This window comes from Phoenix dactylifera, chromosome 9 (assembly GCF_009389715.1).
Source record: "Phoenix dactylifera cultivar Barhee BC4 chromosome 9, palm_55x_up_171113_PBpolish2nd_filt_p, whole genome shotgun sequence".
Lineage (NCBI taxonomy): Eukaryota > Viridiplantae > Streptophyta > Magnoliopsida > Arecales > Arecaceae > Phoenix > Phoenix dactylifera.
The window spans coordinates 21,576,982-21,594,633 of NC_052400.1; the positions used below are offsets into that span (position 1 = coordinate 21,576,982).

At 40.4% G+C, this 17,652-nt stretch overlaps 2 protein-coding genes across 2 annotated transcripts; both read right to left on the reverse strand.

Moving 5' to 3' along the window:
• Positions 1 to 3,352: 3,352 nt before the first annotated feature.
• LOC103704826 (brassinosteroid LRR receptor kinase BRI1) lies at positions 3,353 to 7,075 on the reverse strand. Its single transcript, XM_008788285.4, has one exon. It carries the CDS (start codon positions 6,969 to 6,971, stop codon positions 3,642 to 3,644), a length of 3,330 nt encoding a protein of 1,109 aa, XP_008786507.2. The 5' UTR covers positions 6,972 to 7,075; the 3' UTR covers positions 3,353 to 3,641.
• Positions 7,076 to 11,185: 4,110 nt separating this feature from the next.
• On the reverse strand, positions 11,186 to 17,652 carry LOC103704817. Its single transcript, XM_008788272.3, has 3 exons — positions 17,326 to 17,652; positions 14,988 to 15,068; positions 11,186 to 12,305 (listed from the first exon to the last, which is right to left on the reverse strand). The coding sequence occupies exons 1-3, from the start codon at positions 17,482 to 17,484 to the stop codon at positions 11,904 to 11,906; spliced, it is 642 nt and encodes a 213-aa protein (XP_008786494.1). The 5' UTR covers positions 17,485 to 17,652; the 3' UTR covers positions 11,186 to 11,903.

Consider the following 17,652-nt stretch of genomic DNA (forward strand, 5'->3'; position numbering starts at 1 on the left):
ACTTACAGAGAGCATTGTCAGCTATCTTGAATTCCTACAAAGACAAGAACTTGTACCATTATATATATGGTGTATGATAGAAAAATGGAGGCCTTCCAAAATTACCATAGCCATTATTTTAAACCATGAAATTTGCTGCATTATATAAAGCACTCTCACCATACGATCCAACTCGTAACAGCTGACAAGAGAAAGAAACTTGAGGTATGGAAGCAGGCTGCCATTTACATGTTAATGAAGACAAAACTGTGGTCTAAACTCTAAAGCCTCCCATGCATATCTTGTCAGTAATTAACTCAGTAAGCGAAGCTAACATGCATTCTCAAGTCAGTAAACAATATCTCACCAAATTCAACATGGTACATGAAAAAGATTGGAGTAACAAAACAACAACCTGTGGCTGTTCTTGGATGTATAAATAAAATGGAAGTAGGTTCTTTATAGTCTCATATTACTTGTGTGGGCACAGGGAGCTGTTGGTCCAAGACTGAGTGAAGCTGACAGTCATCCAACTAATCAAGACCTCGCAGGGTCACCCAGGGGACAAACCCTAGCAATCAAGAGGCCCATGTGTCTCCTCTGCTACCACCACCGAAAGCTAGGGATGATGTATGCTTTCTAACAACTTGGCCTTGTGGCTTGGTTCTTTTTCTGCACTTAGATTGTGTGATGACCCGTGTAAGTATTAGTCCTACGTACATTGGTTATTTGGGTAAGGTTCTAAGTTGTTACAAATGGTATTAGAGCAGACCCAACTCATGACATATGTAGATAAGGAGATACTGTAGCATGGATATATTTGAGCTGACCATGAGCTGATCGTAGTGTTTATGATTAGATTTGAGTGAATTTGGATACTTAGCTTAGCGAGGACGCCAAGGCTTAAATAGGGAGAGTATGTGATGATCCGTGCGGACGTGTGTTTGATCCACATCGATTATTCATTGGATAGATTTTGGATACTTATATAAGAACAAAGAACTCAAATAATATATTTCAGCTAGCCATTTTGGGTGATGCCCTGGGTTGTTACTCGATCGTGATATTTGTTATTGGATATGAATGGATTTGGATCAGTTTGGCAAGAAAACTAAAGCTTAAACAGGGGGAGTATGTGAGGATCCGTGCAGGTGTGTGTTTAATTTTATATCGATTATTCGTCAGGATAGATCTTAAGTACTTATACAGGATCAAGGAACTCAAGTAATACCTTCCGACTAGCCTTTTTGGGTGAGATCTTGGGTTGCTACAAATTGCATACACTAGCTCGCTATTCCATCATATTTGTATTGATTACCTAACATCTTACAAGAATTACGACTATTTGACAGCCATAGCTAGCTTGTCGATATGGTCATTGATGTTTCTTCCTCCCATTGTAACATCATCAAGCGAAATCAGTGCCTTTATCATCCAATTGATGGTGAGGTTGTCGCTAGAATAGAACATGGTATAAGGCATCCCTACTCTTAGATTAAATCTCCATAGGGCATTCATGAATCTTGATTCGGGTATCGTGAAGCAGCTATTATTGAGCAAGCAAGCACTAACATCATTCGCCATGGTTTGATGTTGTTTGTCGAGAATTATGATCCAACACAATTTGGATGTTGAAGTATAGCTTTGATGGCTGAAGGGTCGATATCAGTTTCAAACCCTCAGGCATGGTCAAGCTGTGCCACCATGATAGTCCTGCATGCTCTTGTAGTGGACCCTTTGAGGTTATAATTGAATAATAAAACAAGAAAAATTTGATGTTATTAGTGTAGTCATCATCATGAACCATTAGTGCAATTTGTTCGCCCATCCAGGACCTTATCTGCTTCTCTTCTCCCTTGGCTTCTAGCCTATTCATGCCTTCACAAATTTTTGCATATTAATCCACCATCCTCCACTACACTCGTGAAGCAATGACTGTTCAATGTTTCAATTATAGATCAATAACATAGGAGACAATAGTGCATTAGAATAAGACACCCATTCCGGTGGAGAAGATTTGCATCATTATGGTGTCTTGATACAACATGAGAAAGGCGGTGTGAGTCTATTTCCCATGGTCCCAAGAAGCATTCATTGTTTAAATTTGTGATGGTTACTTTAGTGAAGCCGTACTCTGGGAAAACATAGACTAAATTCACACAACGCCCTATTGCAAGCCATCCATTGGGCTACGTGTAATAGAATTGTTCCAGCTCCCTTTACGTCCTTTTCTCCGTAGCTGACAAGAATGGGCAAGACTGCCAATAAGCCTCTCAGGTTCCTCCCACGTCCACATTATGCCATTACTTTTGGACATGAAACATCGACGAAATGATCTCTTTGAGGGAAATGATATCATATTGTCAATTATTGTACGACAATTCAACGAATGCACCTGAATTGGACCCACTTTCCTTGCAATACTCACAATTGAATCATTTTGGTCCAACAGGGTACGTACAAGGATTATGCGTTCTGAAATGAAGTCTGCCTTCATTGGTGGGGTTCAGCCACTGGTCGAAAGAGATGATTACCGGAGCAACTTCTAGTCCGAAGTAAAGGACGTGCACAAAGTTCCCCAATCCATCAGATAAATTTGTAGATGTCTTGGAGCTACCATCTTAAACATATGCTTGGGATAATGAGGTGAGAGAGTTTACCAATCTTAACAATGCATGAGCTGCAGCAACTGAAAACTTGGAAAAATAACAGGAGCATGGAGAATCTGTGACTGCTGAGGAAAGATGAACAAGTTGTACCAAAAAAATAAAAGGGAAGAAAGACAGGCAATCAATTGGTTATCTTTTTAATTGCCATACTAAAGAATTAGATGAGCAATAAATGGATGTAGATAAACTGTCATAAACTTGCTACTTTGAACCGGGGGCATGTGCAGAGGTCACCTTGCTGAAAAATTTAAAGAATGTTAGAGAAAATAAACAGAAGTTATTCTCAAGAAATTTCGATGCAGATTTTAGGAACAAAAATCATATGAGACCGGCGCCATAAAATATTATATGAGACGAAATTTTTAATTTGCCCTGTTTTCTCTAGACTTCGACACCAGTTTAAGCATTCAAGTTATAAAATTCTGGTAAGTGGCAGAAGACCAGATAATCGTGTCCAAGAGACTACATTTGATGCAAGCATGAAAGTAGATTTGTTAAGGGAAAATTTGAGTGTTGAACCGATCTTATAAGAATCCTGTTCAAATTAGAATGCCGATGAATTGATCCATGCTTACCCTTAGTGTCTAATACAAACAGAAAACTAATGAGAAGTGCAATTCAAGAGCAAGAAACTTGAAGAATAATGGCACCTACTACATGTAAGAGAACGCAGAGATTGAAAAGTTGAAAGAGGGTATCCAAGATGAAGCACGACAGAGAACAATTCACTAGATTGAACCAAAATAAACAGAGATGAACAAAAACCACTAATCTGTACAGCACGTAAGAAATCTTGAACAATGTACATAACCTATAAAGCTATGATGGAGATTCATATATGATACATTAACTGGTGAACCTACAGGAAAAATTTCTCATACCACTGACATGGTAAGTGGTGAAGGAGATAGCAGGCTCGAGAGAACTTCTCAAATGAATGTCCATCACCTTCCTCTCTGAAGACTTCGGGAATCACCAATTTGCTCCCATCTTTCAATCTCTCTCTTCTTTGCCTTCCTTCAAGCTTATATCGACCATCCAGTAACTCCCAGCCACCGACGCAGAGGCAGTGGAGTCGACGGCAGACCCTGCCTGAATCTCCTTGAACATCGCCATCACATTTAGCATCGTGGGACGCTTCATCGGCCTGTCATTCAGGCAAGCATAAGCAATTTTTAGATGCTCCAGCAGCTCCAGCTCCAGTGTGGGATCTCCCTTCAGAAGCTCGGGATCGAACACATCAGTGATCCTAAGCTTTGAGTGCTGCATGACCCATCCGACCAAGTTATTGTCCCCGAAGTCCGCCGAGTCCGTGGGCCGCTTGCCGGTTAGGAGCTCGAGCAGGACCACGCCATAGCTGTAGACATCCCCTTTGGTGGTACAGCGGAAGCTCTGGTAATACTCCGGCGGAACATAGCCAGGCGTTCCGGCTAGTGTGGAAACACTTAAATGTGTGTCCATTGCGCTCATTAGCCTTGCCATTCCGAAATCCGAGACCCTGGCTTCCAAGTTCTCATCGAGAAGGACATTGCTCGATTTCATATCTCTGTGAATGATGTGGGGAATGCAGCTGTGGTGGAGGAATGCTAGGCCTCTGGCTGCTCCAATGGCAATCTTTCTCCTGGCTGCCCAGTTGAGCTTGATCCCGTTCTTCTTCCGGTCATGCAGCACATCTTCTAGGCTTCCATGCTTCATGTATTCATAGACTAGAAGGCGTTCTTCCTTGACCTTGCAGTAGCCCAACAAGGGAACGAGGTTCCGGTGCTTGACCTTTCCAATTGTTTCCATCTCGGCCATGAATTCCCTCTCACCTTGCCCGCTGATGTGAATCAGTTTCTTTATGGCTACTACGCTGCCATCTCTGAGCTGGGCTTTGTAAACATCACCAAATCCGCCGGAACCAATTAATCTATCATTGTGGAAGCCATTGGTGGCTTTGAGGAGATCGGCAAAAGTGAGGTTCTTGAGGGGCTTCTCAAATGTAGCAAGGCTGATGCTTAAGGCTTCCTTCGTTCCTGTGAGCTTCCAGCTGGAATCCCAGGTTCCTGATAGATCTCGGCTGCTGCTGCTATTATCCTTCTTCCACTTCTTCCTCTTCCTGCTCTCAACTGCGATTATGACGACGCCGAAGATGCAGAAGAGAGAAAAGAGCGATCCCATCACCACGCTCCCTGCAACAGAGGCTTGCCGTCGTCGGTGGGACTCTGAATGCTGACTGCTCGAGTTCAATACAAGATTCTCCTCGCAAGATGGGAGAGGATAACCACAGAGGGCTGAGTTGTTCTCATACCGATATCGGGGAAATGTCGCCAACTGACCCCCTTGAGGGATGGTGCCATTGAGCTTATTATTGGAGAGATCAATCTCTGAAAGCATCGAGAGCCCAGAGAAGCTCGCTGGAATTGGACCTTCAAGAGCGTTGTGGGAGAGATCGAGGACCCCCACAGACCGCAAGCCCCCCAAGTCCGGCGGGATGAGACCAGAGAGCATGTTGTGGCCTAGATTCAAGATCATGAGGTAGAACATGCTCCCGAGTTCCTTTGGAATCTGGCCCTCGAACTCGTTGTAGGAGAGGTCGAGGAAGATCATGGAGCCGTTGTTGTTGAAGGTGTACTGGGTGCTCCCCATGTAGACCCTGGTGAAGTTGCAGGACCGCGAGCTAGGTAGCCGGCCGAGCTGTTCTGGCCGGACGCCGGCGAACTCGAGGAGGTTCCCAGCCCCTCGGCACTCCTTGCTCCCGTCATTCCGCAGGTACACGTACCTCTTCCCGGTGACCAGACCGGCGGCTACCTTGCCGGATTGCTTGGCGAGGCTTCCCGGAATTGTCCCGTTCAATCTATTGCTGTTGAGGTCGAGCCATATCAGGCTCTTGCAGTCCCCGAGCTCGGGCGGGATGGCGCCGGAGAACGAGTTGCTGCTGAGCTTAAGGATGGCAAGTTTGTTCAGCCGGCCGATCCACGAGGGGATCTCGCCACTGAGGTGGTTGCTCGAGAGGGAGATCCAGTTCAAACTGGAGCAGTTTCCAAGGCCATCGGGGATCAGACCGGTGAGCCCATTGTTGTCGAGAATGAGATTCTCCATGGTCTGGATGCAGCCCAGCTCACCCGGAATGTCGCCTTGGAGCAGGTTCTGCCACATGATCAGATCACGGAGCTTGGAGAGCGACCCAATGGAGGACGGAATGGTTCCAGTTAGGTAATTGAAGCTGAGATCTAGGGAGACGAGCATCGAGCAGTTGCCGAGGCTCGCCGGAATGGAGCCGCTGAAAGCATTGTTCTGTAAATAGAGCTCCTTTAACCTGGGACCACGGGTTTGGCAGAGGCCGGAAGGAATAGGCCCTGATAGGCCGTTCGAGCTGAGATCGAGCAACTCTAGTTTTACGAGATTTGAGAGTGAATCAGAGAGACTTCCGGTGAGGTTGTTGAAGGCGAGCTCCACTCTCCTGAGACTGGGCATGGAGGTGAGGGCTTCTAGGGGGAGCTCGCCGGAGAAGCTGTTGCCGGAGAGGCTGATGGACTCTAAAGAGGAACAAGAAGAGAGATCGCCGGGGAAAGAACCGGACAAGTGGTTGGAGGAGAGATTCAAGAAGACTAGATTCCGGCATTCGCTAAAGATTCCCGCGCCGACCTCGCCAGAGAGATGGTTGGACGAGAGGTCGAGGTGGTAAAGGGCGGAGCAGTCGGGGATGGTCGGAATCACACCGGAGAGCTGGTTTCCGGCCAGATCCAAGTGCTGGATGTGGGAGCCGGAAAGGAGCCACCGGAGGTCGGTCTCGGCGGAGATCTTGTTGAAGGAGAGGTCGAGAGTCTGGAGGTGGAATCCGAAGCCGGAGGGGGCATTCCCGGCGGCGGAGGGCCCGACGGCGTTGCTGGAGAGATTTAAGTATCTCAAACCCGAGCACGAGGAGGCGAGGGCGGACACGTCGGCGACGGACCCGACCAAGCGGTTTCCGGCGAGATCGAGCACGGTCAGGCGGCCGCTGCAGCGGGAGCCGCCGGCCGAGGCGAGGGTTCCGGTGAGGTTTGCGGAGGCGAGGGAGAGGGACTCGAGGTATTCGAGGGCGAAGAGGGTGGAGACGACGGAGCGGAGGTCGGTGCTGAGGGTGAGACGCTCGAGGGCGACGGCGGCGACGCGGGAGCTCTTGCAGGAGACGCCGGCGAAGGAGAAGCAAGGGTTCCGGGTGGGCATCCAGCTCGGGAGAGCCTGGGGTTCGGGGAGCGAGCTCTTGAAAGAGATGAGGAGCTCCAAGTCCTCCGAAGGAGACGCGGCTCCTGGACGAAATAGGAGGACAACGACGAGGACTGAAAGCAGGAGGGAATCCATGGAGAGTCGGAGCTTTCTTCTTATAGTAGCTGAGTTTACGGTTTCTAGAGTTCGGGTTCCGCCATTAATGGAGGAATGGAGGTCCAGAGTGACACGGAGGGAGGAGCCCAGAAACGAAGGCTGGGGGGGAGCAGAGGAAGGTTTTTATCGGGCGTCGTCCTTCAGATCCGATCCCGCGCGTGGGGCAACTGCCGTCTTCTATCAGACCTCATAAATCCCCTTGGCTCAACATGAAATAACGCAACTGACATCAATTCATGTAAATTACTTGCCAGCGGCTGGTATTTGTCGGAGAGTTTAACGTACCCGATTTAGATGACGTAGATTTCCGCAGAAACGTCTAGAAGTTAGGAATTTGTTCGATCTCAGCCGTTCACCGGATTTTTTTTTACATGAATACTTATTTAAAATTTAAATTTATATAAATATTTTTTTAAAATTTTTATTTACTACCATTGCTATCCTAAAATACTATGTGCAAATATAACAATTCTTCTAATACCATTAATAAAAATTATATTTATTTTAATTAAAAATAAAAAAATTTTAAATTACTTTTTTTTGTCTCATCATGAATGCTTTATAAATATTTTTGTTTTACAGAACTATCTATTAAAAATATTCTAATCATTTTAATTTGAAATTATTTATTTTTTTACGGTGTTAGTGTTAGATGATGTAAGTACATATACAAAAATAAAAATAAAAATAATATAGTAAAATAATTTTTTTAGAATATATACATGTAAATATTCATTTAAAAAATATTTATATAAAATTTAATATTTAAAAAAGTATTTGTATTAAAAAAATTAAATTAATGATCAAAAGTGTCTAATGTGAAAAGTCAGAGTGGTCATCATAAGGTGGTTAAATGAACGGACGGTAAAAATGGCCGTCCAAAGGTTGGAGGTAAGAAAAATTTTAATTGAAAAAGAAAAAAAAAAACCTGAGGTGACGTGGTGGCATATCCAACATTAGTGGCTAGGCCCCGCACATCCATTACCCAATCACGAAACGTCAACGCCCTCTTAGTGGAGTATCTGGTTATGTGCTGTTCACGTGCTGACATGACAATGATAGATTAGTGTGCCATGTCAGCATGTAATAAGGTGGGAGGAGAGGGACACGGAAAAAAATCAAAGCGCGATGCGATTTTACCATCAGAACCCTCCTTTGGGGGGGTTAAAAACTTAGCGAAAATCAGTATATATATATATATATATATATATATATATATATATATATATTAAGACATAGTTTCAGAATTTATTATTCATATTTTTTTTTCATTGTTACTTTCGAGATAAATTATTAACATCTATTAATATTTTCTATAATACTTTTATAATATTAGTATTTATTATATATAATAATAAAATAATATATAGATATTATATTATAGTATAGTATATTATATATCTTATGATATAATATAATATAATATAATATATTAATGTAAATAGCATGATACTATAATAATATTTATTTTATTATATTAGAATGTAATATATTATTATAGTAACATTGTTATTATAATAATGACATGATAATTTTATTATATCATATCATATTATTTATATATAGTAATTCATATAAGAGTATATTATATAAAATAATTGATATATATTATATATTATTTTTATAATATAATAATATTATATTATATATACTATTTTTTATATTATTGTATTATTATATTATTATGAGATTGGGAGTATTTTAGAAATAACATAAAAATAATTTTTTTCGCTAATGGAAAAATAACTTATCCATGTCATAGGTCGGTAAGACTTTTTTCTCATTTAGGATCTATTTTAATAATAGGGCTGAAAATCTTATAAGAGCAAATCTTTTTTTCTTTCTTCGAGCCGGTCCACTTCAAAGCTCTTCGTGCGTATCTTTGCATATATGTCTAGTCCGTTCTGTAATCCAATAATTTTAAAGATTGTACTGGTTTAATTTATGAATCTTATAAAATTTTCAATCCAATCATTCAAATAGAAGTTTATGAATAAATACTATCTATAAAACAATAACTTATTTATTTTAAAAAAATATAAACTTTTCTATAATATTTATTCACCAAAAAAAACTGGCCATTAGTAGTACCTTTTTTTTTCCAAGGGAAATAAACAAGCACCTCATGCGCGCTTTGAACACCAACAATAGTTTTACCCAACTTCAAAAGCAACGTTACAGAAAATCCAATTTGTATAAATCTTCAACGACAAATCATCAACTTTAAAATTGAGGCGTGAGCGGAGGAGAGAGACCTCCTATATATGGTGCTTGCTGACGAGAGATAGCAAGAGAAGGGATAAGGGTATTTGGGAAATAGGGCAGCAGAGAGAACATCAAGCGATCGAGAGAGAGAGAGAGAGAGAGAGAGAGAGAGAGAGAGGCGTTGGAGTTGGGGTTCGGGTTAGGATTGGAGTTGCTGGACCGAGCACGGAGAAAAACCCAAAGACCTGGGGACAGAGAGGAGAAACCCAAGCGCCTCGTTGCTCTCAATCCTGGTGGGACAGAGTAAAGAAATCAAAAGCCCTAGTGAAAGAAAGGAGATACCCAAGGACCGTGAGCCATGGGGAACGAGATGAGAAAGCGACGGATCACTCCGTTTTGGCGTGATAGGGAGAGAGGGAGAGAGAGAGAGGAGAGAAGCCCACAGCCATGGAGAGAGATGAGAAACCTAGGCACCATGAGCCATGGGGAAAGAGGAGAAACCCAGCGCCCCGTTTCAGAGGTAAAATAGTTTGCAAGGAGTTTGTGCGTATGTATGGCGATTTTTGCCTTTTAAAGGGGCCGCTACCACCTGAAAGCTAGAGGAGAGAGCCAGAGGCGAAGAAGCCAGGGTGTTTTACCAAAAAAAAAAAAAAAACAAAAGAAGCCAGGGTGTGGACCCCACCATCTGGCCACAGACGTCTGGCTGTCCTGAAACCGACGATTGGTATTATACTTTTTCAGAACGGACATAAGAAAGTCCATTATAGTCGTCCAGATTTGATCAAACGGATCGAGCGACTCCAGTTGTGAAGCGAACTAGAATAATACTAGATTCAATATTTCGGATCGATTGAGCGTAACGGGTCCCGCCGGTGAGGGCAGAGACCACCACTCACAATAGAAGAATTTTTTTATATAAATACCTTTTAAATATCAAATTTTGTATAAATATTTTATTGAATTAATATTTATATGTATACCCCGTCAAATATTTATTTTATTATTTATATATATATATATATATATATATATATATATAGACACACACACACATACTTACTCATGCCATCTGCTGTTAAAAAATTAATCAGTTTTAAATTAAAATAATTAAAATATTTTTATTGAATAAATGTAAAAAAATATTTATAAAATAATTTCGGTAGAAAAAAAAGTAATTTTAAAATTTAATAATTAAAATAAATATAGTTTTTATTAGCGGTGTTAGAAAAATCATTATATTAGGAATATTGTGAAAAATAATATTTTATAAAAGTACGAAAATAAATAAAGATTTTAAAAAGGCATTCACATAAATTTAAATTTAAAAAAAAATATTCATGCAAAAAAAAAAAAAAATCCCATAATAGAGCCAGGCGGGCTCAGAAGGCTTCTTGCGCGGAGGGCCGATCTTGCAAAGCCCAGGGATGTCACATCTCGGTTCCTTGGACCTAGAAAGAAAGATCCGTTTACGGCCTTTTTCATTGTATAAAGTTGATTCCTGCGATTCTCCTATCATGGCATTTTCGTATATTTTTCACGATTTTTAAAGAACATTCTACGGAAACGAAGTCCATTAATCTACGTCAATAAATGCTTCACTCCATTAAGAAAGATATTCGAAGCCGAAGTCCGTCCTCGTGCTATTGGAAAGGAATGGAACAGAGACAGTGCCAGATCAACAAAACTTAAACCCACCTGCGGAAGGAACGTCGACGTTGCCCACTTGCAGAAGAAAACGTGCAACTTTCGTTTCCAATCCCGGAACTCCACCCAGTTCTGGATAAAATAAGGTGGCGTGCCCGGTGCATCTTTGTAGATTAATCTGAATAGCAATTGGATCTGCGTCTCAAGAAAATGTGGCAAATAACTGGGAGGCTGGAAACCAAGGTTTTTAAAGCATAATGAAGGGGCTCCTTGATTAGGAGTAAACTTTGCGGGCAGTATAAGGCATCCCAGATTCTTATAAATCTAGCAATAGAAAAGAGAAGTATAAAAGATAGCCAGGTTACGGAAAATGTTTTCGCCTAAGCAAATACCAAGAGAGTGAATAAAACAGGAAAGAAAACAACAGGAAGCAAATGAAATCTTCAGCGTCCACAACAGGAAAAAACCAAACTAGAGATGCAAATCAACCATTAAACCATCTTCTGTTGAATAAGATGCAGAGAGATTCTTCATTGCAGCAAGCTGCACTGAACAGATTGAGCGACAAACCAAGGACCAAGCTTCTTGTTTCAAACACGCATCCATGGACATAAAATGCTGCTTCAACCGAGCCGTGTTTGCTGGATATCTACTTGATTCGCAGGATCATCACACAGACCAAATATACTACCTACCAAGTTCGCCAAATTCATATGATCCATAAACACGAAAAAATAGCAAACAGCTTTAAAACACACACACACACACACACACACACACACAAATCGGGGCCATTTTTTACATAGAATTAGGCTGACAGCAGCTGAAACTAAGAAGCTTATAATTAACAATGGCTTTGACTCTCAGGGTGCATGGAGCTCCATGAGATAAATGTACTTTTTGGATGCCTCCACAAACACTCCAGCATGCAGACCTCACAATTGGAGCACCTTCATGATTTACGTTTACCAAGTTTTTTGAGGAAGGAGTTGCAGAAAAGTAACCGCAGGTAGGGTTACCGGGGCTAACAACAAAGAAGCGATGCAGCTTTTCTGAAAAGTATCAATAGGACTCGTGTGATGGACTATCTGAATGCATATCCATAGATGTGTCATTGGAATTGAGGGAGTTAGAGCCACGGATTTGATTGGGAAAGACAACTTCATGGTTCCGAGTTCCACTGCCATTTAGCAAGGCACAATTTGGATAATATCCTCCATCCTGTGCTAGGTTATAAGGCTGAAGGCTGTGACGAACAGGACTGGAGAGAGCATTTGAGAAAATCGAGTTCTTCGTTTGATCAGAGTGTCCAGTCCGAGGGGCAATTACAACTGTTGCTGGTCCAGACACACCAGAGGAGGCCTGGATGTTTGTGTTCGTAAAGTGCATTGTGGTTTGAGGATGGCTAGGAAATTGCAGTCTTGGAGACATTGACGCATCCTCTCCCCCATAATCAATCTCATTCTGCAAGACCATAACAAGTTATTTAACAAGTCTGATATGATGTACATGCCAGAAAATATGAAGTTAACGCCATAATTTAATATGTCCTATTTAGAAATATTAAAAAACAACCTGTTGCCATCAGAAACTTTTAAGCAACCAAGGAATATCACTTGGGATGGGGAAAAACCCCCCCAAACAATACGAGCACAAATTCCAAATGTAATCATCAAACCATCTCCCAGTACCAGTTCACCAGCTAGTGCTCTAGTAACATACCATAAAACAAACTACAATACAATGACACAATAACACAACAATATGACATGTCAACGAGGGAGAGAGGTCACATTTACCCCTAAATATTCATCTGTCACTGTCAATAAGAAACAAGAACACCTGCCTTAAAAATGTATTTGCTTCATCATAACATATTATCGATATCATAATATAATATTGTAGCTAAAATTCCTAACCAATTGCCAATGCAAAAACATCAAGAAAGTAACAAAAGGAGACAATGAAAAAGACTGAATATAAATTAGGTAAAATATTTCTCAAAATCTTTTTTCTGATGGAAAAATATTTCTTAAAATCAAAAGGTCAAAAAAGAAAACTCATCAAAATTCAGAAATGATCCAGATTACCTCATCAGATATTCATGATATAACATGAATTATTTCCCGGAATTCGAAAGATTTTTTACAGTAAAAAATAAGGGGAAAAAAAGATAATTTTTGGATAATGGGAAGAATTACGTCAACAACTAAACAAGTATTTGGCTGAAATGGTTGTTAGCACTACAAACATTTGAAACAGCTTGTGCAAACCAAATGACTGTAAGGAAAGAAGATAAATTGGTTTTTTCATCACTATATAAGGCTCACTATATCTATCATGCCGCATCTTCCTAGGCTCTCTATAGTATTTATTTGTGTTTTCACTTGGTGCCGCACATAAAACAGGGCAATGTATGTCCACTTCTAAAGCCCAGGTTGACTGAAGGAATATAATGGATTCATGGAGCCCTTAAAATTTTAAAACTGCTACTAAAATGAGTAAAGCGTTACCATGCGAACAACCAATAGAGTTTATGTATTCACTTAGATATGATCATTTGTTCCTTTATCTATCAAGATCAATGCTCCATAAGGCAAGCCTGTGTATTATAATAAAGAAAACCATGAAATTTAAGATGATAATCTACCTCTTGCTATTATAAATTAACAATCAAACATCTTAAACAGAAATAGTACAATATTTCATTAGTTGATCCCACAGAGTAAATGGCTGTCTAAAGGGATGTCAACAGACAGATTCAGTAGCCCCGTCTTAAATTGTTTCGATCCGGATCACTCGGTTGAGCTTATTATAAATTTTGTATATGCTCTTGCCTAGACCCAATCCAAGGACATCCCTTTTACATCCATCCAAGTCACCACAACAAGGAGGTAATGAGGAATCTGAACATCAAAAAACTCCAACTTCTTGCTTCTATTTTTCCAGCACATTAAACAAAATTTCAAAAATTTGTGCAGGTACAGCTAAATATCTTGAGGTTCCATATGTTTTAAAAGGAAGTCAAAATCCACATACAAGTAAAGATGCACAAGGTTTCAAGCAACTTTTCAATTGGGATCCCCCTTCCCACTGAAAAAATGAACCACTAGAACCCAACAAGACTTTCAGGAACTAAGCAACCTACATTTTGCCCATTTAAGTGTGCACAACTGTGTGCTTCCAACAATCAGATGCAAAAGTGAGCACAAACCAGTATAACGATCTAAATGAAAATGATGGATTGCTATGCACTAGAAAGATGCAACCTATATCACTTACTGTAAATAACTAAGAAATGTAGGATATGGATTATGTTCAACGTTCATGATTCCATTATAGTTCTACGCATAACTAAGAAAAGTGAAGAACTCATCAAACATCATATGTGCAAGCACGTAAGACTCCTTGGATACTTTGTCATGCTAGAGATAACAGGGCATCCCATGGAACCCTACGAATTCACCACCTTCACGTTGAATCAAAGCTCGACTCTCAAACAGAATCCATGCATCTTCAGCCTCCTAGTTTTCATAAGTCTTCTCAAACTATTCCAGAGCATGGACAGGGTAATTCTATCTGAAGATCTAACTCTCCAGCTTTCTGATCCTTGTATAGCATTAAGGGGCATTGAAAGGGAAACAACCTTATACCTTTTAAGGACTTGATTAGATGACTTCTCTTGTCAATTTCCACAAACTTACAGTTTTACAAACAAAGAACTTGAACATCAGAAGATGGTCATGCTTGAGTACTTAACAAATTATGATAATAGAAACAACTAACCCACATAAAGCAAAATCCTACAAATTAAACCAGGAAATTACTATTGCAATTTATAAATCAACAATTAGATCCATGATTGAAAAAGCTCCTGGTAATTGCTCACCCAAGGCACTAGTACAATGAATGAGTTGAGTACACAATGTATGCCACAGTTAAAGCTAGGAACAAAAATGTGAAAAAAGAAGGAGAGGGACGAGAGAGAGAGAGAGAGAGAAAAATTTTTCTTGCTTGAGTTGTAATTACTGAACAGGGCAAAATAATACCTATTATCAGAAGCACAGAACATAATAAAATAGATGTCGAAACAGACAGCAATAAACCACAAAATTATCAATTGAAAGTATACGAAATTAGCAAAACCTGCAAATAAGCAACGACTTCTGCTGCAGTCACTATTGCCCCTTCCTCATGCTGTCTCAAAATCCACTGGTAGAGTTTTTCCTGTATAAAACATAAATCTAGTAACAGTAAGAAGCTTATATAGCACAGCTCATATAACAATCTAGAAGAGAGCAGGAAACCCAGGGGAGAAAAGCAGAGAAAACATTGCAAGTGGCATCCCCAAATTAGAAAAGGAATAAACCACATAACTACTAGCTAAAGGTGAAACTTTGATAAGAGCTTGTCAGGGATGAAGTTAATCTGAACTCGCGAGTTCTTCTTGCTTTTAAGTTATTTGATAAAACAGAAAATCCGTATAGATGAAAATGATCTGTCTTTAGCTGAACTATCTCGTTCTTCCAGTTTCCTTCGATTCTGTAAATAAGTCATCCGGACGGGGGAGGTGAGAATATCTCGATCGAAAGCTCTACTGTTCTGAATAGTGAGAAAGATTTTTCAAAAAAATGAAAAGTATAGGCAAATGAAAGTTATTCTTGATTATTGTACCAGGAAAAGATAGCACAGCTTTGGATGCACATAAATAAACTTCAATTTCCATAAATTTAAGGCAAAACATTTCATTCTTCATTTGATTCTGGAGAAAATAATACTCTCCTTCCCGGAAGCCAACATTCATTTTCAATCCATTTCATCATACTTCCAAATTTCAGTTTTGATACCCTCACCAAGCTCTTCTGTGGGATGGTAACTGCTCCCTGACTAGCCTCATACACATGGAAACTAGAAAGCAGGGAGATATCCGTGGGACCATAAACGAGAAAAATATTAAGAAATTAAGAAATGATGCCAATATAGACAACAAAAAGTCATCAATACTCGTGAAACCAGCAATGGTGCAAGAATTCTGCTCCACGTCCTTTGAATATGGGAATTACATGTAATGAAGGAAGCACTGTATTCTCAATGCTACTTAATCAAGCATCATGGGTTGGCTGCCAACTACTGCAAATGGAAGGCAATTGTTTAGGCTGATTTGGGTTTATATTGTAGGTAAGTCTACCTTCCTTGCATCTAGAATTTATTCACCGAAGTTGACTAGGTATGACTAACACAATTTTGTCATTAACAATTGGGTTCCAAGGGAATTATCAGGTAGAAAAATTCAGCACCTTCTAGAGATTATTTTGCATTTGCATATTCTAAGGTTGTCAGGTTCCTGAGAAGAACAAGTACAATCTGGATATGGAAGGGCCTCATGCGACAAACTTCAAGCAATTGTCATCGGCATTAGAACTTTAAAGTGCATGAAATTACCATACTCTTAGCATAAAATGTTCCTTTCTCTCCTTCAACAACCAATCCAAGCATCCTTTACTTTGTATCAGCACAAAACACCATCAAAAATTACATGACATCTAGTTCATGAACCATTCTCAGTCCCCTAGGCGATCCCACCCGTAAGCCTCTTAATTCAGACCCATCTAAAAACTTTTTTCCTTTTTCGAGCGAAAGTTTCTGATGGAATTAAACACCATTGCTCTGGGTTGTCCAGTGTTACGATTATCCAAGTACATTCGCTACTGGAGTGGATCAAAGCTTTGAACCAAGAAAGGATCCGCAACCTCACTTTAATTTTCCACATCTGTGATTAGGCAAATGACAGATTCTAGTAAGAGCGTACTTATAAATTCATATTAAAAAGTGAAAAACAGTGATCATCCATCACCCCTTCAATTGCGGATGCAACATTTGATATGCAAGGAACATAATTCAAGTGATCCGTAAAAAAAAAAAGAGAGAGAGAGAGAGAGAGAAAAGATAGGTGCAGTACCTGTGAAAGATAACATCAAAAGAAGAAGTGAAGAAGAAGAAGAAGAAGAAGAAGACAGAGATGAATATAAACATAGTAAAGCAAACAAAACCCCAATTTCGCCAACAGAATACAAAATTATCTAGGGGAAAAAGCGCCGCTTGAGATCCATTGAGCAAAGAGAAGCTCATGCACGAAAAGATTTCCCCAGGATTAAAGCAAAATCGAACGACGCACGAACAAATTTTCCTTACGAAACCTAACAATTAACTGACGCAAAAATTGTTGGAATCTAAAATATATTAATAATCACAAGCGGAAGGCCCAATAAATAAATTATTCCGTCGACCAAAACCCATTCAATCCATCAAATAGAACATATTTTTTTATAAAAAAAATTAAAGTCAAAACTTTCAAATTATTATCAACGGAACCCGACACAAAAAAGCCACACCAGCGATGGAGGGCAAACACATCCAATCGACGAAGACCAGAAGAAGATGAGAGAAAGCAACAAAAGTGGGAGGGAGAAGAGGGTGTACAAACCAGGGCGTGGCGCTCTCCAGCCTGGAAGGAGAGCTTCTGCTGCGCCATCGCCTGCGTGTAAATCTGAGACAACGAGTTCGCCGCGCTGCAGAAGGTCAAGTACAAGCTCCGATCCACCTCGTCCAGCCGCGTCGCGTCCGACTTCCTCTTCTTCGCCATGATGATGGACGCCTTCGATTCAGAAGATTGATGGATCCACGAAACGAATCCCTGGAGATTAGATTACGGAAACGAGGTGAGGGAGAAGAAGAGACGATGATGATGATACAAGAACAAGAACGAAGAGTGGAGGGGGTCGGCGATTTCCTATAAATTATATCCCTCGCA